Source organism: Staurois parvus, unplaced genomic scaffold (genome assembly GCF_062004578.1).
Source record: "Staurois parvus isolate SC_StPar_1 unplaced genomic scaffold, SC_StPar_1.0 ptg001224l, whole genome shotgun sequence".
In the NCBI taxonomy this organism is placed as follows: domain Eukaryota; kingdom Metazoa; phylum Chordata; class Amphibia; order Anura; family Ranidae; genus Staurois; species Staurois parvus.
In genome coordinates this window covers 754,219-781,105 of record NW_028319020.1, presented here as the reverse complement: position 1 = coordinate 781,105, position 26,887 = coordinate 754,219, and the positions used below count along the sequence as shown (strand labels likewise).

At 47.0% G+C, this 26,887-nt stretch overlaps 1 protein-coding gene across 1 annotated transcript; it reads right to left on the bottom strand.

Annotated features, from left to right (window-relative positions):
- Window positions 1-19,398: 19,398 nt before the first annotated feature.
- On the bottom strand, window positions 19,399-26,579 carry LOC149438036 (uncharacterized). The gene is made up of 6 exons (XM_089660324.1): window positions 26,526-26,579; window positions 26,316-26,439; window positions 26,120-26,199; window positions 25,878-25,986; window positions 21,370-21,895; window positions 19,399-21,285 (listed from the first exon to the last, which is right to left on the bottom strand). Exons 1-6 carry the CDS (start codon window positions 26,577-26,579, stop codon window positions 20,733-20,735), a joined length of 1,446 nt encoding a protein of 481 aa, XP_089516450.1. The 3' UTR covers window positions 19,399-20,732.
- Window positions 26,580-26,887: the final 308 nt, after the last annotated feature.

The following is a 26,887-nucleotide window of genomic DNA, read 5'->3' as shown; positions in this document are numbered from 1 at the left end:
TGGTGGTTGACCGTCTCACAAAAATGGCCCATTTTGTTCCAGTGAAGGGGGTGCCCACTGCTGAACAGACTGCAGAACTAATGGTTCGAGAAGTATTTAAACTGCATGGAATCCCTGATGATGTGGTGTCTGACAGAGGTGTGCAGTTTACTTCAAAATTTTGGAAAAGCTTTTGCTCAGCCTTGGGTGTTACAATCAATCTGTCCTCTGCTTTTCATCCCCAGTCTAATGGTCAGACTGAGAGAACTAATCAAACAATGGAACAGTATCTTCGATGCTTTGTCACTTATCTTCAGGATGACTGGGTGGACTGTCTTCCCACTGCAGAGTTTGCATACAACAATTCTAAACATAGTTCCACCTCTCAAAGTCCCTTTTTACTTAAACACCGGTTACCATCCAGTTTTTATTCCGGATCTCCCTATCACAACTCCAATTCCTGCTGTTACCAACAGACTAACAACATTGCAGGAGATTCAGGAGAAATTGATTGAGACTTTGAGGGAAGCTCAGGAATATTACAAAAAGACGGCTGACAGACACCGGAGAGCACTTCCTACGTTTCATGTGGGTGACAAAGTTTGGTTATCAACAAAGAATTTGAAGGTACATGTGCCATCTGCTAAGTTGGGTCAAAAGTTTGTGGGTCCTTTACAGATTTCTGCTCAGATCAACCCAGTTACCTTTCGCTTAAAACTTCCTGACAGTATGAAGATTCACCCGGTTTTTCATGTATCGCTTTTCAAACCATTTCACGACAATCCTTTTCTCTGGAAGAATTCTTCTACCTCCTCCACCTGTTGAGGTACAGGGTGAAGAAGAATATGTGGTGAAGATTCTTGATTCTAGGATGTTTAGAGGAAAGTTGCAATATCTTGTCCAATGGGAAGGATATGGGCAAGAGGAAAATTCTTGGGACTAACAAGAGAATTCCACCAGAGGTTTCCACACAAGCCTGGTCCTAAGACGTCCAGGGGATGTCCTGTGAGTTGGGGAGTACTGTCAGAGCCTGGGATCGAACCTGGGACTTCTGCAGTGAGAGACAATGTTTCTTCTCACTGAGCCACCTGGAATTCTGGACAGCTCCCTTGACAATTCTTTGGATGATCCTGCCTTGGCCCTGTTTTCTCTTGAACCTTGAACTCCTTGCTCCTCCCATGAACTTCCTATATAAGCCATTCCTCTGCACTTCCTCTTTGCCAGATTATTGTGCCTTCCCAGCCAATATCCCGCTTACTGTTCCTGCTGCCGTCTTCATCTACATTATCGACCTTTGGCTTGCTACTGACTACGATTCTGCCTCATCCTATGTACTACCATTGGTGACCGACCCTTGGCGTGTGACTGACTCCGCTTCTGTTTTGATCCCTGAACTGTTTGATCCGCTTTTGGTTTCCAGCCTATTCATTCCCTGGTGGGGTGATCCTGAGATCTGCGACCTGGCATTCACACGCAGCCAAATCCATCTCCACCATTAGGAGCTCTGGGGAAGACCGGTGGATGCTTAGACCCCACACCTCAGGTGAGCCTCTGTCATTCCCAGGGTGGGCCGCTGGTGTACCAATCCTGCTGGTTTCAGGTAAGCCTTACAACTGCTGTAGCAACTGGTCTCTGAACCTGACCCAGACTGTGACAGGTTCATTGGTAACATCAATCAAGGTTTCTTTGTGACCTCAATCAAGGTTCCTTAGTGACTTCAATCAATCAAGGTTCCTTGGTGACATCAATCAATCTATCAAGGTTCTTTGGTGAACTCAGATGATCTTGATTAGCTATCCTGATCAGTGTTTTCTCAGCACTAGCTTTTGAGGCCAGACCCTCCTGGACTGTATATGTGAGCCTAGCCTGGAATGTAACCATTGGGCACTGGGCTTTTCATCCTGGTGCTCTTCAGGCCAGGGTGTACTGTTTTAGTTAGCTGAGGAGTGCTTTCGGGTCCAGAGTTGTGCTGCGGTCACAGGTCTGATCCTGTCTTTGAAGAATCACTTAGTGAGCAGAGCCAGTTATGATAAAGCACTGGGAGCTACCTCATTGATGGCCACCATTTTTAAATTTCCCACCACTAAGAGTTAAGGCTGAGGAATCGAGTGCTGATGGCATTCACTGGGTGGAGCTCTGACTTCTCTTTCTCTCTATTCAACTTGGAGGAAGTATCATTCTGCCGTTGCTCTTGAAGCATCACATGGATCTCCATGCCTACACTTACTTAGTCACCCCCGGCCACCTGAAACCCTCAGCCCCAGCTGCCTGGGTTTATGAGACTTAAAACATTGCCTTACATTGGGCCTAGTTTAAATTATCACTGTGCAAACACAACATGTCTTCACTAAGACAGCCAGGACTGTCCCACTGCCAAGGATGAACTCAGTTTATAGTCCTAGAGTGCTTCCTTCCCAGAAGGAATTGACACCTGTAATTCAGAACCTTGAACCCCTATTGTCACTGGATCATCTTTATTGCAGTCTACCAAAGCTCTCTTGTGTGTGGCCAAGGTATCCCCCATGTCCACAGGGACCTCAGTCTTCACTTTGGGCTTTCTGGCTGTTTGTGCTCAGATACCGGGGCACTCTGCCCTCAAAGGCTCTAAATGGTCCCCTGCAGATTATGTCTGTGATTGGCCTAAAACTTCTATTCATGCTGGCCATGTTGACCTTGTCACTGTCTCTGAGAATTCCGACAGTCTACCTCTGGTTGGGGTCATTGCAGTCTCCTGAAGTGGACACAGATATACCGGGGTTGTTTCAAACCTTATAGATGTACTACCCATCAACTGGAGAATCAGCCTCTTGTTCCAGGCCTTGGGTTTTTTAAAGGTCACTGTTGGGCAAGGTTACTCATTTCCTTTAGGGCAGGGGTGTCAAACTGGTGGCCCTCCAGCTGTTACAAAACTACAAGTCCCATCATGCCTCTGCCTTTGAGAGTCATGCTTGTAACTGTCAATCTTGCAATGCCTCATGGGACTTGATGTTTGGCAACAGTTGGAGGGTCACCAGTTTGACACCTGTGCTTTAGGGTTTTAATTCCTCCTCTTGTAAGTCAGGATCAATCTCCCTCCCTCATCTTTCAGGGTGTGTAGGGTGCCAAGGGATTACACTCATAATTTACACTCCCTTTTTCAATTGTAACTCAGTCCTTGTCATCAACCCCTCATGCCTGGGAGCCTGAACTTGGGGCAAAACATCCAAATGGTCTCTCTAGACCAAGTACTTCCAGATAACACCTGTCTGCCTTTCTGTCTGAAAGGGACAGTTTATTCCCTTCACCATGAAAGTCTTCACTTGCAGGGGTGTCCCCATGTCTGGGGCTCCAATCTGTTTCCTGAGAACAGTTCCTGTCTCATCAAGCATCCCTTCAGTGACTTGGTACTCTGACCTGAGCTCCACTGGAAATCCCTCACGTGTTGAAGAGTCTTCCCCTATGGAACGGTCTGGGAGTTTTCCCTGTGACAGGTCTAGTGGCCTAGTCCCTATGCTGTACTGCACTGAGAGTGTTACGTTTCACTATGCTGTCCTCCTTGGAGATAAGAATTTGCCATCTGGTTCTCTTCTGATTCAGTACCTGAAAGCTGTTGATTTCCCACCTGGCAGGAAGATTTAATTGCTGGATGGCCCTGTGCTCTCCACATTGTCAGCAAGAAGATCATGCTTGGGTCCTGCTGATAGTTCCCCCAGCAGGTAGGGGGTCTGCCTGGAGACCTTTGTGGGACCTAGTCACTGGAGGGTAAGTTCTCATTTGATGACCGATGTGCAGTTCCTCCAGACTCCTTCCATTGCTCCTGTTCCTAATCAGGTAGACAATCTAGGATCCCTTCCCCCTTCCCCTCTCCTCAGCTGAGGATGCTTTGTTGGACCATGCTCCGTGATTAGATGTCGGCAGTTTTGCTTGGAGGCAGCGGTGGGTGTTTAGGCACATAGGTCCCTGTGCATCCTTATGACCTGCTGGTGTTTTGTGCACCATATGGGTTGTGCCATATTTCTTCTCTCTGCTTACCCCTGTGGAGGTGTCTTGGCACTTTTTCCTCTTCTAGTCAAGCCCTTAGGTACCCTTAGGGTTCTTTCCTAACAGCCTTCAAGAGCTGGCTGGCTGTCTGATATGAAGGACGGGACATTCTGGGTAGTCTGTCTCAGTCTCTGATATGAAGGATGGGACATTCTGGGTAGTCTGACTCTCTCTGATATGAAGGACGGGACATTCTGGGTAGTCTGCCTCGGCCTCTGATATGAAGGATGGGACATTCTGAGTAGTATGTCTCTCTCTGATAGGAAGGATGGGACATTCTGGGTAGTCTGTCTCATTCTCTGATATGAAGGATGGGACATTCTGGGTAGTCTGTCTCTCTCTCTGATATGAAGGACGGGACATTCTGGGTAGTCTGTCTCTCTCTGATATGAAGGACGGGACATTCTGGGTAGTCTGTCTCTCTCTGATAGTAAGGATGGGAGATTCTGGGTAGTCAGTCTCTCTCTCTCTCTCTGATATGAAGGATTGGACATTCTGGGTAGTCTGTCTCTCTCTCTCTCTCTCTCTCTCTCTCTCTCTCTGATATAAAGGACGGGACATTCTGGGTAGTCTGTCTCTCTCTCTCTGATATAAAGGACGGGACATTCTGGGTAGTCTGTCTCTCTCTCTCTCTCTCTGATATAAAGGACGGGATATTCTGGGTATTCTGTCTCGGTCTCTCATATGAAGGACGGGACATTCTGGGTAATCTGTCTCGGTCTCTGATAGAAATGATGGGACATTCTGGGTAGTCTGTCTCTCTCTCTGATATGAAGGATGGGATATTCTGGGTAGTCTGCCTCTCTCTCTCTATGATATGAAGGATGGCATATTCTGGGTAGTCTGTCTCTCTCTGATATGAAGGACAGAACATTCTGGGTAGTCTGTCTCTCTCTGATATGAAGGATGGGACATTCTGGGTAGTCTGTCTCTCTCTGATATGAAGGACGGGACATTCTGGGTAGTCTGTCTCTCTCTGATATGAAGGACGGGACATTCTGGGTAGTGTATCTGATTTTGGAGGTCTCTGTTTTATTATGTATTTCTTTGTTTTTATTAGCTTGTGTTCTGTGTCTTTAAGACTTTTTGTTTCTTACTTTTTTAGTTATTTTGGCACTTCCCTGGTATCTCTGTAAGGTAGATACAATGCAGGAATGGGTATTAGGGGACATTTCTCAGGGCTGCAGTTCCTCTGAAATCCACAAGATGGTGATCTCATTTCTACTACCCAGACAGGACTTCTCTATGGAATATGAACAGGAAGTGATGTCAGGAACAGACAGGAAGTCATATGGAATATAAACAGGCTGTGCCTTGTGTTGTGAAGGAGATCGGAGACATTACTGGAAGCAGAGGACGTAATAATATGTTATGTTCTATTTATACCCAGTAACCTCCATCATGTCCGTCCTCTTCCTCCATAGTCACTGTGATGTCTTTTATCTCCAGCAGATGATGATACACATCAATATTTAGAAGGACACAAGGACCTCTACAAGGACGTCATGATGGACAATCAGCCGCCCCTCACATCACCGGGTAAGAGGAGACTTTATTGTAAAGGAGAGAGCAGTACGGAGGATCCACCTAGATCCCCCATCATCTGATAAACACATAGAAACAATGGATTCAGTCAGTGTGTGTGTTTCCTACAGATGGATCCAGTCATGGGAACCCACCAGAGAGATGTCCCCGTCCTCTGTATTCCCGGGATTCCACACAGGAAGGTCACACCATCCCTCACCATCATCAGGTAGATGATGACAATTATTGGTAGTTGTGATTTATACACAGCATGTTTGTTACAATGAATGTTTTATTATATCTTTCAGAGTGGAATCCTCGGGGATGATAATATTGATGTTAAAGAAGAGTATAAAGAGGAGGATGAGGAGTATGGAGTGATGGAGGAGTTTTCAGAAGGACACAAGGATATGATGGAGCCACCTAATACCAGGAACCCACCAGAGAGATGTCCCTGTCCTCTGTATTCCTGGGATTCCACACAGGAAGGTCACACCATCCCTCACTATTGCAAGGTTGGTGGGATGGATCATCTAGAACATGGACTCATGGAGACAATGTGTGGATATTTTATGTGACCTTACATTTTACAGATGATATTCTCTCTCATTTTCTTGATTTAGAGTGGAGATCCAATCGATATAGAATTTGAGGTGAAAGCAGAAGAAGAAGAGGGGTATGTGAGGGATGATCAGCAGTCTATGGAGGAGGATGGAATAACGGGGACATTTATAGAGGAGGACACTCCTACAGAGATCAGCACAGGTGGGTCATGAACACTAAATCCATTCCTCCACCCATACTGCTCACTGATTGGTCCAGAGTAGGGCGGGGACTGGGTGATATCAGCCTGTAATCCCCTGGTCACTTTCCTGAGCGGTGTTCCCCGTCCTGTATTCCTGGATTTCTCTCGGATAATCTTCCTTCTCTGTGCTGCAGACACAATTTATGTATCTAGACTGGATTTATGGAGGTTCTGGGGTTCAGCTGGCAGAAATATGTGGATTTTTACTCTAAGCATTGCATAATGTAGGCACCCAGGACATGTGACTGGGGTCTCCTGCCTTGTGCCTGACTCCTCCAGGGGACCTTCTCTGTTATCTGCTGGCTGTGCCGGGTGGAGGGATATGTCTGTAGTGTCTCAGACCCAAGTCACTGAGTGCAGTCTCAGGAGATGGGAGGCAGCGGTGTGGGACCTACATAGTTACATAGTTAGTCTGGCTGAAAAAAGACATCCATCTAGTTGTACCATTAAAAATAAAAGTTATAATCCGACACCCACAGCTGATCCACTAGAAGGCAAAACCCAGCAAAGCACAATCCAATCTGCTCCTGCAGGGGAAACAATTCCTCCCTGACCCCCCGAGAGGCAATCGGATATTCCCTGGATCAACTTTCCCTATAAATGTCATATCCAGTTATATTCTGTGTATCCAAGAAAGAATCCAGGACTTTCCTACAGCAATCCCCCCTTATGTATTATACATGGTGATCATATCCCCCCCTTATGTATTATACATGGAGATCATATCCCCCCTTATGTATTATACATGGAGATCATATCCCCCCTTATGTATTATACATGGAGATCATATCCCCCCCTTATGTATTATACATGGAGATCATATCCCCCCCTTATGTATTATACATGGAGATCATATCCCCCCTTATGTATTTTATACATGGAGATCATATCCCCCCCTTATGTATTATACATGGAGATCATATCCCCCCTTATGTATTATACATGGAGATCATATCCCCCCTTATGTATTATACATGGAGATCATATCCCCCCTTATGTATTATACATGGAGATCATACCCCCCCCCCTATGTATTATACATGGAGATCATATCCCCCTTATGTATTATACATGGAGATCATATCCCCCTTATGTATTATACATGGAGATCATATCCCCCCTTATGTATTATACATGGAGATCATATCCCCCCTTATGTATTATACATGGTGATCATACCCCCCCTTATGTATTATACATGGAGATAATATCCCCCCTTATGTATTATACATGGAGATCATATCCCCCTTATGTATTATACATGGAGATCATATCCCCTCTTATGTATTATACATGGAGATCATATCCCCCTTATGTATTATACATGGAGATCATATCCCCCCCCCTTATGTATTATACATGGAGATCATATCCCCCCTTATGTATTATACATGGAGATCATATCCCCCTTAATCTCTTCCTCTCAGTAGAGAATACATTCAGTTCCTCTAATCTTTCCTCATAGCTGATCTCCTCCATGCCTCGTATCAGTTTGGTTGTCCTTCTCTGTACTTCCTCCAGTTCCCCAATGTTCTTTTTGTGAATTGGAGCCCAAAACTGAACTGCATATTCCAGATGAGGTATTACTAATGATTTGTACCCAGGGGGGAGGGGGGGGTGATATCTCTCTTTCTGGAGTCTATACCTCTCCTAATACAAGAGAGGATTTTGCTCGCTTTAGAACCCGCAGCTTTGCATTGCATGCCATTATTAAGCTTGTGATCTACCAGAACCCCCAGATCCTTCTCCTCCATTGACCCCCCCAGATCCTTTTCCACCATTGACTCCTCCAGATCCTTCTCCACCATTGTCCCACAGATCCTTCTTCACCATTGCCCCCCCCAGATCCTTCTCCACCATTGCCCCCCCAGTTGTACCCCCCTAGTATGTATGATGCATGCATATTCTTAGCCCCCAAGTGCAGAACCTTACATTTATCACCATTAGCCCTCATTGGCCCCATAGCCCCCCAATTACACAGAGCATTGAGATCGGCTTGTAAGTTGGAGACATCCTGTAAGGACGTTATTCCCCGGCACAGCTTGGTGTCATCTGCAAAGACTGGAATGGGGTTTATAATCTCACACCCCATATTGTTTATATATATATTAATAAGTAAGGGTCCCAACACTGAACCTTGGGGTACCCCACTAATACTGAACCCTGGGGTACCCCACTAATAACACTGAACCTTGGGGTACACCACTAATAACACTGAACCCTGGGGTTCCCCACTAATTACACTGAGCCTTGGGGTTCCCCACTAATTACACTGAGCCTTGGGGTTCCCCACTAATTACACTTAACCTTGGGGTACACCACTGACACCCCCAGACCATTCAGAGTATGAATCATTACCCACTACTCTCTGAATACGATCTTTTAGGAAGTTTTCTATCCATTTACATTCAGATTTTTCAAGCCTGTAGACTTTACCTTACACATTAGCCGTGTGTGGGGAACTGTGTCCAAGTATACCACGTCCACCACCACCCCTCTGTCCAAGTATACCACGTCCACCGCCACCCCTCTGTCCAAGTATACCACGTCCACCGCCACCCCTCTGTCCAAGTATACCACGTCCACCGCCACCCCTCTGTCCAAGTATACCATGCCCCCCGCCACCCCTCTGTCCAAGTATACCACGTCCACTGCCACCCCTCTGTCCAAGTATACCACGTCCACTGCCACCCCTCTGTCCAAGTATACCACGTCCACCGCCACCCCTCTGTCCAAGTATACCACGTCCACCACCACCCCTCTGTCCAAGTATACCACGTCCACCGCCACCCATCTGTCCAAGTATACCACGTCCACCACCACCCCTCTGTCCAAGTATACCACGTCCACCACCACCCCTCTGTCCAAGTATACCACGTCCACCGCCACCACTCCGTCCAAGTATACCATATCCACCGCCACCCCTCTGTCCAAGTATACCATGTCCACCGCCACCCCTCCGTCCAAGTATACCACATTCCACCGCCACCCCTCTGTCCAAGTATGCCACGTCCACCGCCACCCCTCTGTCCAAGTATGCCACTCCCACCGCCAACCCTCTGTCCAAGTATACCACGTCCACCGCCACCCCTCTTTCCAAGTATGCCACGTCCGCCGCCACCCCTCTTTCCAAGTATACCACGTCCACTGCCACCCCTCTGTCCAAGGATTTGCTCACATCCAATCTAACCTGTTTCATGATGGGTTTAATCCCAGCTCACCTCTACATGTTGTCTACAGAAAACATTTAAGCTTCCACTGATTACAGAATACTAATACTGTGAGTCCTGACCCTTATACTATATAACTTGTACATTACATACTCCTGACCCCTGCACTATATACTTCATGTTGTACAGTACATACTCCTGACCCCTGCACTATATACTCTATGTTGTACATTACATACTCCTGACCCCTGCACTATATACTCTATGTTGTACATTACATACTCCTGACCTCTGCACTATATACTCTGTTGTACATTACATACTCCTGACCCCTGCACTATATACTCTGTTGTACATTACATACTCCTGACCCCTGCACTATATACTCTATGTTGCACATTACATACTCCTGACCCCTGCACTATATATTCTATGTTGTACATTCCATACTCCTGACCCCTGCACTATATACTCTATGTTGTACATTCCATACTCCTGACCCCTGCACTATATACTCTATGTTGTACATTACATCCTCCTCACCCCTGCACTATATACTCTGTTGTACATTCCATACTCCTGACCCCTGCACTATATACTCTATGTTGCACATTACATACTCCTGACCCCTGCACTATATACTCTATGTTGTACATTACATCCTCCTCACCCCTGCACTATATACTCTGTTGTACATTACATACTCCTGACCCCTGCACTATATATTCTATGTTGTACATTACATACTCCTGACCCCTGCACTATATACTCTATGTTGTACATTACATACTCCTGACCCCTGCACTATATACTCTATGTTGTACATTACATACTCCTGACCCCTGCACTATATACTCTGTGTTGTACATTACATACTCCTGACCCCTGCACTATATACTCTATGTTGTACATTACATCCTCCTGACCCCTGCACTATATACTCTATGTTGCACATTACATACTCCTGACTTCTGCTCTCCCCCCTCCCCCCACTGCTATATATACACATAATATGGATTCTCTTTTGTTCCCCCCATTTCCTCCCAGCTGGACATTTTATATCAGATGATGTGATTGGAGCACAGACTTTTACATGGTGATAATAATGTGATAACATCCTCCAACTTTGGACCCTTAAACAGAAAGTGATAATGAGGGAGGAGTCAATACCCCAATGATGGTGGTCTTTAGGATCAGTCCAGTCTTCATCTTGGTGGTTCTCCCCCCATCCTCACTCTCTGACCTCTGGTGGGGCTCAGCCCCGCTGTTCTTCATGACTAAATCATGGACTAAATAAGGAAGTGCAGTACTTCTTGTGTTGGGAAGATGGCGATGAGTGATAGAGGGGGTGGGGACCCTCGTCCTATAATCCCCTCATCACTGTCCCTCCTATAAAAGACAGTTCTGGTTGTTTCCTCACTCTCTGACTAAGGTCCATGAATAAAGAAATGACCTGGTAGGAGATCAGAGGAGCCATTTCCTAGTTCCCTTGAGGGTGGAATTGTAAGCTCCTCAGAGACCAAGCTGCCTGATGTGGGCGGAGTCCTGGTTTGGGGGAACCAATCAGCTCCTGTCTAGTAATCCTCTTTGTCTTTGTATTTTAGTCCATGGCTGGGAGATGAGGAAAACCTCCGAGGATTGTCTCACTTTGTCTCCAGACTGGAAAGTAGAAGATGAGGACATCACACAGTGTTGTCCAGGAGAAAACCTGGCTACCTCCAATGTCCATCCAGCACCACCCAGTGTAGATGGACCATCGGATTCCTCGTATCCTGAGGAACCTCAGACTGTGCGGGACCGGGCCGGCCTTCCAACAGAGAAGAGGTTCTCCTGTACTGAGTGCGGGAAAGGTTTCAGTTCTAAATACAAACTTAATGTGCATAAAAGATCTCACACAGGGGAGAAGCCGTATTCCTGTTCTGAGTGCGGGAAATGTTTTTCACAGAAGTCCGGTCTTTACACACATCAGAGATCTCACACGGGGGAGAAGCCGTATTCCTGTCCTGAGTGCGGGAAATGTTTTTCACAAAAGTCCCATCTTTACACACATCAGATATCTCACACAGGAGAGAAACCGTATTCCTGTCCGAAGTGTGGAAAATGTTTTTCACCGAAGTCCGATCTTTACAGACATCAGAGATCTCACACAGGGAAGATGCCATATTTCTGTCCTGAGTGTGGGAAATGTTTTTCATGGAAGTCCACTCTTTCCAAACATCAGAGATGTCACACAGGAGAGAAGCTGTATTGTCCAGAGTGTGGAAAATGTTTTTCAGACAAGTTCAGTCTTCACAAGGGGAGAAACCATATTCCTGTCCAGAGTGCGGTAAATGTTTTTCAAATAAGTCAATTCTTTACACACATCAAAGATCTCACACAGGTGAGAAGCCATATTCCTGTCCAGAGTGTGGGAAATGTTTTTCACACAATTCCAGTCTTCACACACATCAGAGATCTCACACAGGGGAGAAGCCGTATTCCTGTCCTGAGTGTGGGAAATGTTTTTCAGACAAGTCCAATCTTCACACACATCAGAGATCTCACACGGGGGAGAAGCCCTATGTCTGTCCTGAGTGCGGGAAATGTTTTTCACAGAAGCCCCATCTTTCCAAACATCAGAGATCTCATGCAGGGGAGAAGCCACTTTCCTGTCCTGAGTGAGGAAAATGTTCCTCACTGAAGTCCTGTTTTCCTGTACATCAGGGGTCCCACACAACCCTGGAGGTGTATTAGTGCCTTGAGTGTGGGAAATGTCTTCTAGATGAATGTTGCTGGACATCCCAGCTCTCATGTGGGGAAGAAGCACACCCTGATATACACCTCAGATATACTCCATGGCTGATCTTCATCATGGAAGAAACGGTCCATAAGGAGATCAGAGGTCCCCAAAGACATGGATGAAGTGTGGGACCGGGTTGTCCATTGATAGCAGGAGAAGAATAAAAATTGAGTCCTGCCCTGTGATTGGCTGAGTACATTTTGTGGTGGGAAATTTCACAAACACTTGGAGGTCTTGTCACACTTACCCCTTTCACAGGTGGTCAGACACTATATCTGGCTTCTGTGGTCCTTACCTATAGCAGCCCCTTTTCCATAAGGCAGGCAGGCCTACTGGTACTCGGTGCCCCCAGGACTGATACACAATGCTATAGTGCCTGGCTACCACTCCAGGGCAGGTGCAAACTGAGCACAGCAACAGGTACCTGTGGTTGGCAGACAGGCAGGTTCAATGACAGTCCATGTACAAGGCGAGTTCATCTCCAGAAATGTGTCAGTTTTCCCAACCGGGCAGTGTTTGGGACAGGACCCCTTTGTCTGGGACTGAAGATCTGGCTCTATGTCTGTTTTTATGGTCGGCTTGTGAGATTCTATTTGTGATCTTTTAATAAATTTGATATTACGGTAATGCACCCTCTTGTGTATTGTCTTTGACAGTTCCCAGATTCCCCCATCTGTGGAGGGCTGCACCTCAAGTGACAGATACCATGTGGAATTGTGAAGCACCAAGATTTGAGTGTTGTTGTGTTTGGCAACATTCGATTGACAAGGCAGGCAATATTCAGAGTAATCAGGGTCCAATCCCTGGTCAAAAGACAGGCAGAGTTGAGAGTAGTTGATATCTGATCCAAGGTCATAAACAGAGGAATCCAAACAGCAGAGCAGGACAGACAGACAGAGAGCTTAAACGTGTATTACACACATTATCACTAACATGAGACTGCAGGTTTGGCTGGCTTAAATCAGATTTATTCTCCACCCAGAGACGTGCTGCATCATAGCTAAAACCAGGATGCTTTAGTGAGACCCTCAGTTGTGATGGATTGGGGGCACTAGACGTTCCTGACATTAACCCATCTGGAAAGGGGACAATAATCCCTTAAAGGCATGTTGGACATCCAGCACAGGACCATCAGGCTGGGCATCCAACAAAGGACCAGCATGCTGAGCAATGGTCAGGGGCAGGGGTGGACTGACCATTTGGAAACTTGGGCACTGCCCGAGGGCCCGGGGTCAGTAGGGGGCCCCATGAGATGCCCCTGGTACTTTTTTCATAGGCTTTTTTTGGATTTGGGCAAGGACACAGGGGCCCCATGATCCCCTATTGTCTGGGGGTTCCATGAGTTGTCAGTCTGCCCCTGGTCAGGGGATCAGCAGTCAGGTTGGTTAGCAGGCAGAGTTTATGAAGCCAAACTGGACAGCAGAGAACATGTAACATCAGGTTGGATAGCAGGTGACATGGTACTGAAGTCAAGCTGAACGCAGGCTGCATGCAGAGTGGCCTGAAGACAAAGTTGTGGGCTCCACATGGCTGAATGAGGCAGTTTATCCAAAGGCTGGACGGAACTTCTTAGACAGGTTTCAGCAGATATAGTTGCAGTAGGGTGAGGCCCGGTTACTGAAAGTCCCAAAAATGAAAAAGGAGGCTCAATTGGCCTGGGCTGAATCAGAACAACTGGTGCAGAGGCAGACTGGACCACATTGGCAGGTGTAGAGACAGACTAGACCGCATCAGCAGGTGTAGAGACATACTAGACCGCATCAGCCGGTGTAGAGACAGACTAGACCGCATCAGCAGGTGCAGAGACAGACTAGACCGCATCAGCAGGTGCAGAGTCAGACTAGACCGCATCAGCAGGTGTAGAGACAGACTAGACCGCATCAGCAGATGTAGAGACAGAGTAGACCACATCATCAGGTGTAGAGACAGACTAGACCACATCAGCAGGTGTAGAGACAGAGTAGACCACATCATCAGGTGTAGAGACAGACTAGACCACATCAGCAGGTGTAGAGGCAGACTAGACCGCATCAGCAGGTGTAGAGACAGACTAGACCACATCAGCAGGTGTAGAGACAGACTAGACCGCATCATCAGGTATAGAGACAGACTAGACCGCATCATCAGGTATAGAGACAGACTAGACCGCATCATCAGGTATAGAGACAGAGTAGACCGCATCATCAGGTGTAGAGACAGACTAGACCACATCATCAGGTGTAGAGACAGACTAGACCGCATCAGCAGGTGTAGAGACAGACTAGACCACATCAGCAGGTGTAGAGACAGACTAGACCGCATCAGCAGGTGTAGAGACAGACTAGACCGCATCAGCAGGTGTAGAGACAGACTAGACCACATCATCAGGTGTAGAGACAGACTAGACCGCATCAGCAGGTGTAGAGACAGACTAGACCACCTCAGCAGGTGTAGAGACAGACTAGACCACCTCAGCAGGTGTAGAGACAGACTAGACCGCATCAGCAGGTGTAGAGACAGACTAGACCACCTCAGCAGGTGTAGAGACAGACTAGACCGCATCAGCAGGTGTAGAGACAGACTAGACCGCATCAGCAGGTGTAGAGACAGACTAGACCGCATCAGCAGGTGTAGAGACAGACTAGACCGCATCATCAGGTGTAGAGACAGACTAGACCGCATCATCAGGTGTAGAGACAGACTAGACCGCATCAGCAGGTGTAGAGACAGACTAGACCGCATCATCAGGTGTAGAGACAGACTAGACCGCATCAGCAGGTGTAGAGACAGACTAGACCGCATCAGCAGGTGCAGAGACAGACTAGACCGCATCAGCAGGTGCAGAGACAGACTAGACCGCATCAGCAGGTGCAGAGTCAGACTAGACCGCATCAGCAGGTGCAGAGACAGACTAGACCGCATCAGCAGGTGTAGAGACAGAGTAGACCGCATCATCAGGTGTAGAGACAGACTAGACCGCATCAGCAGGTGTAGAGGCAGACTAGACCGCATCAGCAGGTGTAGAGGCAGACTAGACCGCATCAGCAGGTGTAGAGACAGACTAGACCGCATCAGCAGGTGTAGAGACAGACTAGACCGCATCATCAGGTATAGAGACAGACTAGACCGCATCATCAGGTATAGAGACAGACTAGACCGCATCATCAGGTGTAGAGACAGAGTAGACCGCATCATCAGGTGTAGAGACAGACTAGACCGCATCATCAGGTGTAGAGACAGACTAGACCGCATCAGCAGGTGTAGAGACAGACTAGACCACATCATCAGGTGTAGAGACAGACTAGACCGCATCAGCAGGTGTAGAGACAGACTAGACCACCTCAGCAGGTGTAGAGACAGACTAGACCACCTCAGCAGGTGTAGAGACAGACTAGACCGCATCAGCAGGTGTAGAGACAGACTAGACCGCATCAGCAGGTGTAGAGACAGACTAGACCGCATCAGCAGGTGTAGAGACAGACTAGACCGCATCATCAGGTGTAGAGACAGACTAGACCGCATCATCAGGTGTAGAGACAGACTAGACCGCATCAGCAGGTGTAGAGACAGACTAGACCGCATCATCAGGTGTAGAGACAGACTAGACCGCATCAGCAGGTGTAGAGACAGACTAGACCGCATCAGCAGGTGTAGAGACAGACTAGACCACATCAGCAGGTGTAAAGGCAGCAGACCTTGAGGACAAGTCAGCCTGGACATGCATCCAAGGGTGTTTATGGACAGGCAAAGGAAGGGGTAATGCAGAGTGTTGGACTTTTGAGGACTTATAGTGAGCACAGATTCTGCAAGCTCTTACACAGAAACAGGAGTCCTTATGGAGAGAGGCCACTAAAGCCCACGAGAAACCAAAGAAAAGGTTTTATTACTCCCTGGGAGCTCGGCCATCTTAGCTGGATATGCCTCTGAAAGCACTGTAAGCCTAAGGTGGAGGGGAGCAAACAGCTTTCCAGGGGGTAGAATAAGCAGAGCACTAGACGGGGCCCTAAAAATAGAGTTTAAAGGTTCAGGGGAAGGGCCCTTTTCTTGGCTTATTGGAGCAGCTGGTGACAAAGTGGCCATGGTCCTCACAGTATAAGCAGAGGCCCTGAGATCTTCTAGCCTTTTCCCCAGAGGATAAAGGATAGGCCTAACCTGAACCGGCTTCTTGGATCTGGGGCCTTCCACCCCGAGTCAGGTGACCAGTGGTGGAAATCAGAACAGTATTGTTCAGCGATGAATTTATCCTGATGGTCAGTTTCTGCTGAGTGGGCACGGTCAGGATTATCATTGATTAAACCCAACTGACCTTCAGGCTGGGTCATCTGTGAGGAGACTAAAAGCCCAAGACTGGGGGCCCCTGCAACCATGTAACAACAAGGTTAACCCGTGTCCTTCAGATCCAGAAGAGTGTGGTCTGAGCTTGAAGCATAGTAAACAACTGTTTTTAAAGTTGGAAAACATGTCGGGTCACCAGAAACATGATCAGGCGGGATAACCCTGGGCTCTGGTTCCTGCATTACTGCTGGGGGTGCGTTTACATGCACAGACAGTTCCTGGACTTGACGTCTCAGTTTGCATATCTCCTCAGCAAATACATGAGCCTGTAGAGTCCATCTTCACAGAAACATGTTCTTGTTAAAGACTTGTGATAATGTCACACTTACCCCTAACACAGGTGGTCACACACTAGAGATGGCTTCTGTGTTCTTTACCTAAAGCAGCCCCCTTTCCCATAAGGCAAGCTCAGTTACTCTCAGGACTTATACACAATGCTATAGTGCCTGGCTACCATGCTGGGGCAGGTGTGAACTGAGCACAGAAAAAAGGGACTTGAGGTTGTCAGACAGACAGATTGGTTCAATGACAGTCCAGGTACAAGGCAGGCAAGGTTCAGGGTACTTGGGGTCAGATCCATAGTCAAAAGGCAGGCAGAGTTCAGAGAGTAGTAGATATCTGATCCGAGGTCGTCAATGAGGGAATCCAAACTGGCAGACAAACAGGGAGATTAGAGCATGTGTTAAAAACACAATATCACAAGCATGGGACTGCAGGCTTGGCTGGCTTAAATCAAGTTTGGTCTCCACCCAGAAACTGGCAACATCCATCAACTTTCAGCTAGACAGACAGACAGGGAGAATGTATCACATTCAAAACCAGGATTCTGGAATGAGACCAGCAGCAGTGATGGAGCAATAGTGCTAGATGCTCCTGACAATTGTCCAAATGTGACCAGTGGCCATATGTAGTCAGTGATGTCACTGCTATCCCCACCCCCTTCCTTACATGGTAGGGATTCCCAATGACATCACTGATTCCTGGGGATTTGGCAGTTACAAGTATCTGTTGCCTCCTTAGGCCCCAGTGCAGGAAGCTGTTATATATAAACGTGCATTTGGTTTCAATTTGTTTTTTGTATGAAAATGTCATTTTCAGAGATTGAGATGTACAGCAATATTCTGGAAAAACCACCAACTTTATCAAATCCACCCGAACCAACGAATATACAAAACAAATGCTGGAAATACAAAACAAATCCTGAAGATGAATTGGGCCAACATAACGAAGGGGATTAAATGAAATTCTTCAATGAACGAATGTATCCAAACTAAATGGAAATCTCCAGTATGGACACGCCTAGTTATATATAGAAGTGGTAGAAATGTCTCTTCTATGTGTGATGATCGGCTCCTGCAAAACACGGGACCGGAACAGGCAAAGTTTGGTTTGTACTGTCGTCTCATCCCTACTCTCCGACCACTAAACCCAGAGATCATCCCAAATGGTCATTGTATTTGTCCCTTACATTGGTGACCAATGGGAGAAGGACCCCCTTGTATCAGTGGTCAGTGAAGCAGTCCCTTACATTGGTGACCAATGGGAGAAGGACCCCGTTATGTCAGTGGTCAGTGAAGCGGTCCCTTACATTGGTGACCAATGGGAGAAGGACCCCCTTATATCAGTGGTCAGTGTAGTGGTCCCTTACATTGGTGACCAATGGGAGAAGGACCCCCTTATATCAGTGGTCAGTGTAGCGGTCCCTTACATTGGTGACCAATGGGAGAAGGACCCCTTATATCAGTGGTCAGTATAGTGGTCCATTACATTGGTGACCAATGGGAGAAGGACCCCCTTATATCAGTGGTCAGTGTAGCGGTCCCTTACATTGGTGACCAATGGGAGAAGGACCCCTTATATCAGTGGTCAGTATAGTGGTCCATTACATTGGTGACCAATGGGAGAAGGACCCCCTTATATCAGTGGTCAGTGTAGGCCTACCCAAATGACTGAGCGGCTAGACTCATCCACCTCACCAACCGCTCCACATCCGCCTCCCCCCTCTGCCAATCCCTCCACTGGCTCCGGATTGCCCAACGCATCAAATTCAAACTGCTAACTCTGACCTACAAAGCCATTCACAATGCCGTCCCAAACTACATAACTGACCTGATACCCAAATACTACCCTACCCGTGCCCTCCACTCCTCACAGGACCTCCTACTCTCTAGCTCCCTGGTCTCCTCCTCCCACGCCTGATTGCAGGACTTCTCCAGGCCTTCCCCCATCCTCTGGAACTCTCCACCCCAATCCATCAGACTGCCGCCTACCCTCCTCACCTTCAGGCACACCCTGAAAACCCTCCTCTTCAGGGAAGCCTACCCCACCCTCACCTAACACCTGACCTCACCTAACAACTAACCTCCTCCCACCACCCCATCTCCTCCTGTGCCGCCTTCCCCTCCCTCCTAGATTGTAAGCTCGATCCCCTCGTGTATTGTATTGTTACTGTCTTGTCTCATGTTCTGTCCCCCCCGCTACTGTACAGCGCTGAGCAAACCCTTTGGTGCTATATAAATACTGTATAATAATAATCCTAACAGGAGTTCTGTCATTTTTCAGGATGTCAGGAAAAACATGTCCTCCGTCAGTAAATGTTCATGTTGTGTCAGTAATAAAAGTCACGGAGGGTTGGGAACCCTGCAAGGGGGGCAGAGATATGTGACTGCCTAGTCCAGCCTTTCTCAGCCAGGGTTCCTCCAAAGGGTTCTAGGGCTTCCTTGTCACTTCATTGGGCTGTATATGGAAGTGTCACCGACCAGCCGTTTCTGGATACACAGCTTTGTCATCATTGCACACACACACCATTTTGTTTTTCATTCAATACATTTTTATTATAATTTCACTTTCAACAGGATTGCAAAAAAAAAAAAATCAGGAAATAGTAAAGGCAGAAATCCGATTGGTCAGGAAGATCCCTTGTCTGGAATGTGGGGGCGGAGTCATTATTATTGGTGTACAATACAATACACAACGTGTTCCATTATTATAACAAAGTATTGTAGAAAAGATCCCAACATAGAAAATGGGGGAAAGGAGGAAATAAAGGCGGATATGAAGGGGAATCTGTGTACAGGGAACACCTTAACAATCACCACCATTTTATTCTCCAGGGCCTCTGATGTCACAGAATAGATGTTTGGGGGTTTATCTCATCTTCAGGACCAAAATCTGCATTTTCCCATGTGTGCAAAATCATGCAGAAACAGCTCTGGCAGTGAGAGGGTTAATGTGGGCTAGATGGGATCCCTCTGCTGGGGTGACATTAGAGCTCCCCCTAGCTGCAGCCTGGTAATAACATTGCCCTCCATCTATTGGACATAATGGGGGATTTTTCCTGAAATACAGCAATCAATAACAGCAGCACAATACCACATTATGGCCACTAGATGGAGCCAAAGGAATCAGAGTGTGAAATAAAGTATGCCCAATATTCGTCATGGCCGGGCGAATGTCACTCACATTCCTTCTAACTTTTTTTTTTTTTTAACTAAACCTCTAAGTGTTTATGAAAGCTTCCACCATAAATATACTCAGCCAATGAAAGGCGATGACTCCATATTTATTACAGGTACTTCTATAGCACTGTCCATTTATACATAAATTGTTCATTCCCATCAGTCCCCGCCCCCGAGGAGCATACAATCTAAGGTCCCTAACTCACATTCATACATACACATACTAGGGACAATATAGACAGGAGCCAATAAACCTCCCAGCATGTCTTTGGCATGTGGGAAGAAACCAGAGTACCTGGAGGAGACCCCCACAGGCACAGGGAGAACATGCAAACTCCAGGCAGGTGGTACCATGGTTGGGATTCAAACCAATGACCCTAGTACTGCCAGGCAGAAGGGCTAACCACTGAGCTGCTATCAATAGCCAACCCGGTCCCACACTTCATCCATGTCTTTGGCGGCCTCTAATCTCCTTATGAACTGTTTCTTCCATGATGAAGATCAGCCATGGAGTATATCTGAGATGTATAGCAGGGTGTGCTTCTTCCCCACATGAGAGCTGGGATGTCCAGCAACATTCATCTAGAAGACATTTCCCGCACTCAAGGCACTAATACACCTCCAGGGTTGTGTGGGACCCCCTGATGTACAGGAAGACGGGACTTCAGTGAGGAACATTTCCCTCACTCAGGACAGGAAAGTGGCTTCCCTCCTGTGTGACATCTCTTATGTTTGCAAAGATGGGACTTCACTGAAAAACATTTCCCACACTCAGGACAGGCATACGGCTTCTCCCCCGTGTGAGATCTCTGATGTGTGTAAAGATTGGATTTCTGTGAAAAACATTTCCCACACTCAGGACAGGCATATGGCTTCTCCCCCGTGTGAGACCTTTGATGTGCGTGAAGATTAGACTTCTCTGAAAAACATTTCCCACACTCAGGACAGGAATATGGTTTCTCCCCTGTGTGCAATCTCTGATGAATACGAAGACTGGACTTATCAGAAAAACATTTCCCGCACTCAGAACAGGAAAGTGGCTTCTCCCCTGTGTGAGATCTCTGATGACTGTAAACATGGAACCTCATTGAAAAACATTTCCCGCACTCAGGGCAGGCATATGGCTTCTCCCCCGTGTGAAATCTCTGATGTCTGTAAAGACTGGACTTGTCTGAAAAACATTTCCCACACTCTGCACAGGAATATGGCTTTTCCCCTGTGTGAGATCTCTGATGTCTGTTAAGACCAGACTTCTCTGAGAAACATTTTCTACACTGAGGACAGATATAAGGTCTTTTCCCTGTGTGAGATCTTTGATGCTTAACAAGATCTGATTTTGCTACAAAACATTTCCCACAGTCAGGACAAGAAAATGGCTTCTCCCCCTTGTGAGATCTCTGATGTCTGGAAAGATTGTACTTCCGTGAAAAACATTTCCCGCACTCAGGACAGGAATGTGGCTTCTCTCCTGTGTGAGATGTTTTATGCTCATTAAGACGACATTTAAAACGGAAACATTTCCCGCACTGAGGACAGGAATACGGCTTATTTCCCGTGTGAGATCTTTGATGCCTATTAAGATAGGATTTATAATGGAAACCCTTCCCGCACTCAGTACAGGAGAAGCTCTTCCCTGTTGGAAGGCCGGCCCGGTCCCACACAGTCTGAGGTTCCTCAGGATACGAGGAATCCGATGGTCCATCTACACTGGGTGGTGCCGGATGGACATTGGAGGGAGCCGGGTTTTTTCCTGGACTATACTGTGTGATGTCCTCATCTTCTACTTTCCAGTCTGCAGACAAAGTGAGACAATCCTCGGAGGTTTTCCTCATCTCCCGGCCATGGACTAAAATACAAAGACAAAGAGGATTACTAGACAGGAGCTGATTGGTTCCCCCAAACCAGGACTCCACCCACATCAGGCAGCTTGGTCTCTGAGGAGCTTACAATTCCACCATCAAGGGAACTAGGAAATGGCTCCTCTGATCTCCTACCAGGTCATTTCTTTATTCATGGACCTTAGTCAGAGAGTGAGGAAACAACCAGAACTGTCTTTTATAGGAGGGACAGTGATGAGGGGATTATAGGACGAGGGTCCCCACCCCCTCTATCACTCATCGCCATCTTCCCAACACAAGAAGTACTGCACTTCCTTATTTACTCCATGATTTAGTCATGAAGAACAGCGGGGCTGAGCCCCACCAGAGGTCAGAGAGTGAGGATGGGGGGAGAACAACCAAGATGAAGACTGGACTGATCCTGAAGACCACCATCATTGGGGTATTGACTCCTCCCTCATTATCACTTTCTGTTTAAGGGTCCAAAGTTGGAGGATGTTATCACATTATTATCACCATGTAAAAGTCTGTGCTCCAATCACATCATCCGATATAAAATGTCCAGCTGGGAGGAAATGGGTGGAAAATAATTAAGGCCTAAAGTGAAGGAAATGTGTATTTGCTCCCCGGCTGATGCTGAATGTTCGCCCCTCACACAGAAATGATCGGTCTAACAATGGAATGTCCCCCCCCCCCCCCACACAGAAATGATCGGTTTAACAATGGAATGTTCGGTGTAACACTGAGAGACAGAATACAACAACAAATTCAGCAGAAATGCATCTAACAAATGATGACTGATCTGCATGTTCATGAGGGAAAGAAGGATTTGATCCCCTTCACAAAACATGACTTAGTACTTGGTGGCCAATCCCTTGTTGGCAATCACAGAGGTCAGACGTTTCCTGGAGTTGGCCCCCAGGTTTGCACACATCTCAGGAGGGATTTTGGCCCACTCCTCTTGGCAGATCCTCTCCAAGTCATTAAGGTTTGGTGGCTGACATTGGGCAACTCGAACTTTCAGCTCCCTCCACAGATTTTCAATCGGATGAAGGTCTGGAGACTGGCTAGGCCACTCCAGGACCTTAATGTGCTTCTTCTTGAGCCGCTCCTTTGTTGCCTTGGCCGTGTGTTTTGGGTCATTGTCATGCTGGAACACCCATCCACCACCCATTCTCAATGCACTGGTTGAGGGAAGAAGGTTCTCACCCAAGATTAGACGGTACATTGCCCCGTCCATCGTCCCTTTGATGCGGTGCAGTTGTCCTGTCTCCTTAGCAGAAACCCCCCACCCAAAGCAGAATGTTTCCACCACCATGTTTCACAGTTGGGATGGTGTTCTTGGGGTCATAGGCAGCATTCCTCCTCCTCCAAACGATGAGTTGAGTTGATGCCAAAGAGCTGGATTTTGGTCTCATCTGACCACAACACTTCCCACCAGTCCTCCTCTGCATCATTCAGATGTTCAGTGGCAGACTTCAGACGGGCCTGGACATGTGCTTTCTTGAGCAGAGGGACCGTGCGGGCACTGCAGGATTTCAGTCCTTGTCGGCGTAGTGTGTTACCAATTGGTTTCTTGGTGACTGTGGTCCCAGCTGCCTGGAGATCATTGACAAGATCCTCACGTGTAGTTCTGGGATGATTCCTCACTGTTCTCATGATCATTGACACTCCACGAGGTGAGATCTTGCATGGTGCACCAGACCTAGGGAGACTGACACTTGTTTTGTGTTTCTTCCATTTGTGAATGATTGCACCAACTGTTGTCACCTTCTCACCAAGCTGCTTGGCCATAGTTTGGTAGCCCAGTCCAGCCTTGTGTAGGTCTACCATCTTGTCCCTGACATCCTTGGACGGCTCTTTGGTCTTTGCCATGGTGGAGAGTTTGGAATCTGATGGTTTGATGGCTCCTGTGGACAGGTGTCTTTTATACAGGTAACACAATGAGATTAGCAGCACTCCCTTTAAGAGACTGCTTCTAATCTCAGCTTGTTACCTGTATGAGAGACACCTGGGAGCCAGAAATCCTGCTGAATGATAGGGGATCAAATCCTTCTTTCCCTCATGAACATGCAGATCAGTCATCATTTGTTAGACGCATTTCTGCTGAATTTGTTGTTGTATTCTGTCTCTCAGTGTTACACTGAACATTCCATTGTTAGACCGATCATTTCTGTGTGAGGGGCGAACATTCCATTGTTAGACCGATCATTTCTGTGTGAGGGGCGAACATTCCATTGTTAGACTGATCATTTCTGTGTGAGGGGCGAACATTCCATTGTTAGACCGATCATTTCTGTGTGAGGGGCGAACATTCACCATCAGAGGGGAGCAAATACGCATTTCCTTCACTGTATGTAATGTACAACTTACCATACGGGATACAAAAGTTAGGACTAAACAGTATTAGTTTTCTTCTATATTCATCTGGTGATCTAGCCAGTAAATCTGTTTTATAAAAACTCTGCAGCAGAATGTATCAGTTCCAGGGATGAGGCAGACCATTTACCACTGACAGGGGGCTTACAATGAGCAGCTTTTATTTATTCATGTAAAACTTTTATCCCAAAAGAAAAAAACTGTTTGATGAAACTGATTATGAAGTGTGAGCTGGAGTTTGGCTTCAATTAGTTACTGTTTTTATATCTGCTAGTACATCTAACACTCCCCTCCCCCCAGACTGACCATGCTGCTGTCTCCACAGTGGGGGCGCTCTAATACAGAAGGTGTGTTACTGGACAGATCACCAGGAGAAAACAGGGAAAAAAGACAAAGAAAAGGAATGCAGCCGCCACCTCATACTATGTCCAGTGATAGCAGTGACATCTACTGGCCACAGTGAGACATCACAAGACAACCTAAACTTAGGGAGAAACCAAGTGAAGAACTATACAATCAGCCTGAGCCAAGTACAGCCCAGCCACAAACTAAACCCACATAGTACCTCTATTCAGGACAAGAAGGGCGATACTAATAAATAGTGTAAGGATCACATCAAATTGGTGTTTAGTAATCAGAGATCACTTACAGGGGTTGTAACCCTCAGACATGGAATATGAACAAAGAATATCCCTCTACAGTGTGTACTTGTCTCAGTCGAGAGCACTAAGAGCCATTTCTGTCTGCTGTCTCCTTCCTCTGCGATTAGCATGAATCACTTCTGACAAGTCTTCCTGACACCAAGAGAAGAAATGTGAAAGGGGAGAAGCTCCAGCACACAGCCTGTGATTGACAGCCTCAGCTCTGTTCCTGTGTGCTGTGTGTACCTTCAGTCCAATCACCTTTAGAGCTCACCTCACTGAACTCTGCAGAATGTGACTTTATCTCTCTGTCTCTTTTTTTCTGACTTCTCAGACAAGCTGTATACATTCTGGGCTTTGAACAGTTGTAGAGAAGAGATTGCTGCAGATAAAAAGGTGCAACATATGTAGGATTTGTTTTATCTCTGTGTATCACCTGAGGCCAGTCACTGCACTGAGTATATGGAGGGTTTACAACCACTTTAAATGTTTACTGTAGACAAGTTGCAGAGATCCCACACCGCTGCCTCCCATCTCCTGAGACTGCACTCAGTGACTTGGGTCTGAGACACTACAGACATATCCCTCCACCCGGCACAGCCAGCAGACCACAGAGCAAGGAACCCTGGGAGAAATGTTCTGTCAGAGATCCTACTAGACCCGGACATGGGGCAGAAGATCAATAGCACACACCCCAGGTGCCTAGGTCTAGTAACGTCTATGATGAAAATGAACATTTTGCTGCCAGCTGAACCCCAGAACCTCCATAAATCCAGTCTAGATACATAAATTGTGTCTGCAGCACAGAGAAGGAAGATTATCCGAGAGAAATCCAGGAATACAGGACGGGGAACACAGCTCAGGAAAGTGACCAGGGGATTACAGGCTGATATCACCCAGTCCCCGCCCTACTCTGGACCAATCAGTGAGCAGTATGGGTGGAGGAATGGATTTAGTGTTCATGACCCACCTGTGCTGATCTCTGTAGGAGTGTCCTCCTCTATAAATGTCCCCGTTATTCCATCCTCCTCCATAGACTGCTGATCATCCCTCACATACGCCTCTTCTTCTTCTGCTTTCACCTCAAATTCTCTCAGGTTTCCACTCTGAATATATAATAAAATGACATCAATGGTAACAATGCAGATAATGTACAGATCCTAATGATACTATCAGTGATTGTTCCTCATCTACCTGATGATGGTGAGGGATGGTGTGACCTTCCTGTGTGGAATCCCGGGAATACAGAGGACGGGGACATCTCTCTGGTGGGTTCCCATGACTGGATCCATCTGTAGGAAACACACACACTGACTGAATCCATTGTTTCTATGTGTTTATCAGATGATGGGGGATCTAGGTGGATCCTCCGTACTGCTCTCTCCTTTACAATAAAGTCTCCTCTTACCCGGTGATGTGAGGGGCGGCTGATTGTCCATCATGACGTCCTTGTAGAGATCCTTGTGTCCTTCTAAATACTCCCACTCCTCCATGGAGAAATAGACAGTGACACCCTGACACCTTATAGGAACCTGACACACACAATGATACAGTCACCATCCAGACACATCCCTTGTCTGTTACTGGAGAATGTCCCAGAATTCCCGGCACCGCTCACCTCTCCTGTCAGCAGCTCCATCATCTTCTTGGTGACTTCTAGAATCTTCTGCATGTTGTGTCTCTCAGGGTTTAGGGAGTCACATGGAGGCACTGTGATGGTCATATGATCACCTGACTTCAGAAGAGGAAATCTCTGTATTGAGGAACCAATAAGAATATCATGTTAGAATCCTCCTCACCTCTCCGGTCAGGTCTGTGTGATGTCATGTGAGCTCCCAGAATCCTCCTCACCTCTCCGGTCAGGTCTGTGTGTAGGAATCGTGCACACAGAGACTGACGCGGCCCTCCGTTTTGTTAATAATTTTCTATGTTATACCATTTCTAACTCCCAAAGCAGGCTACCCCCTACATCTTGTAGAT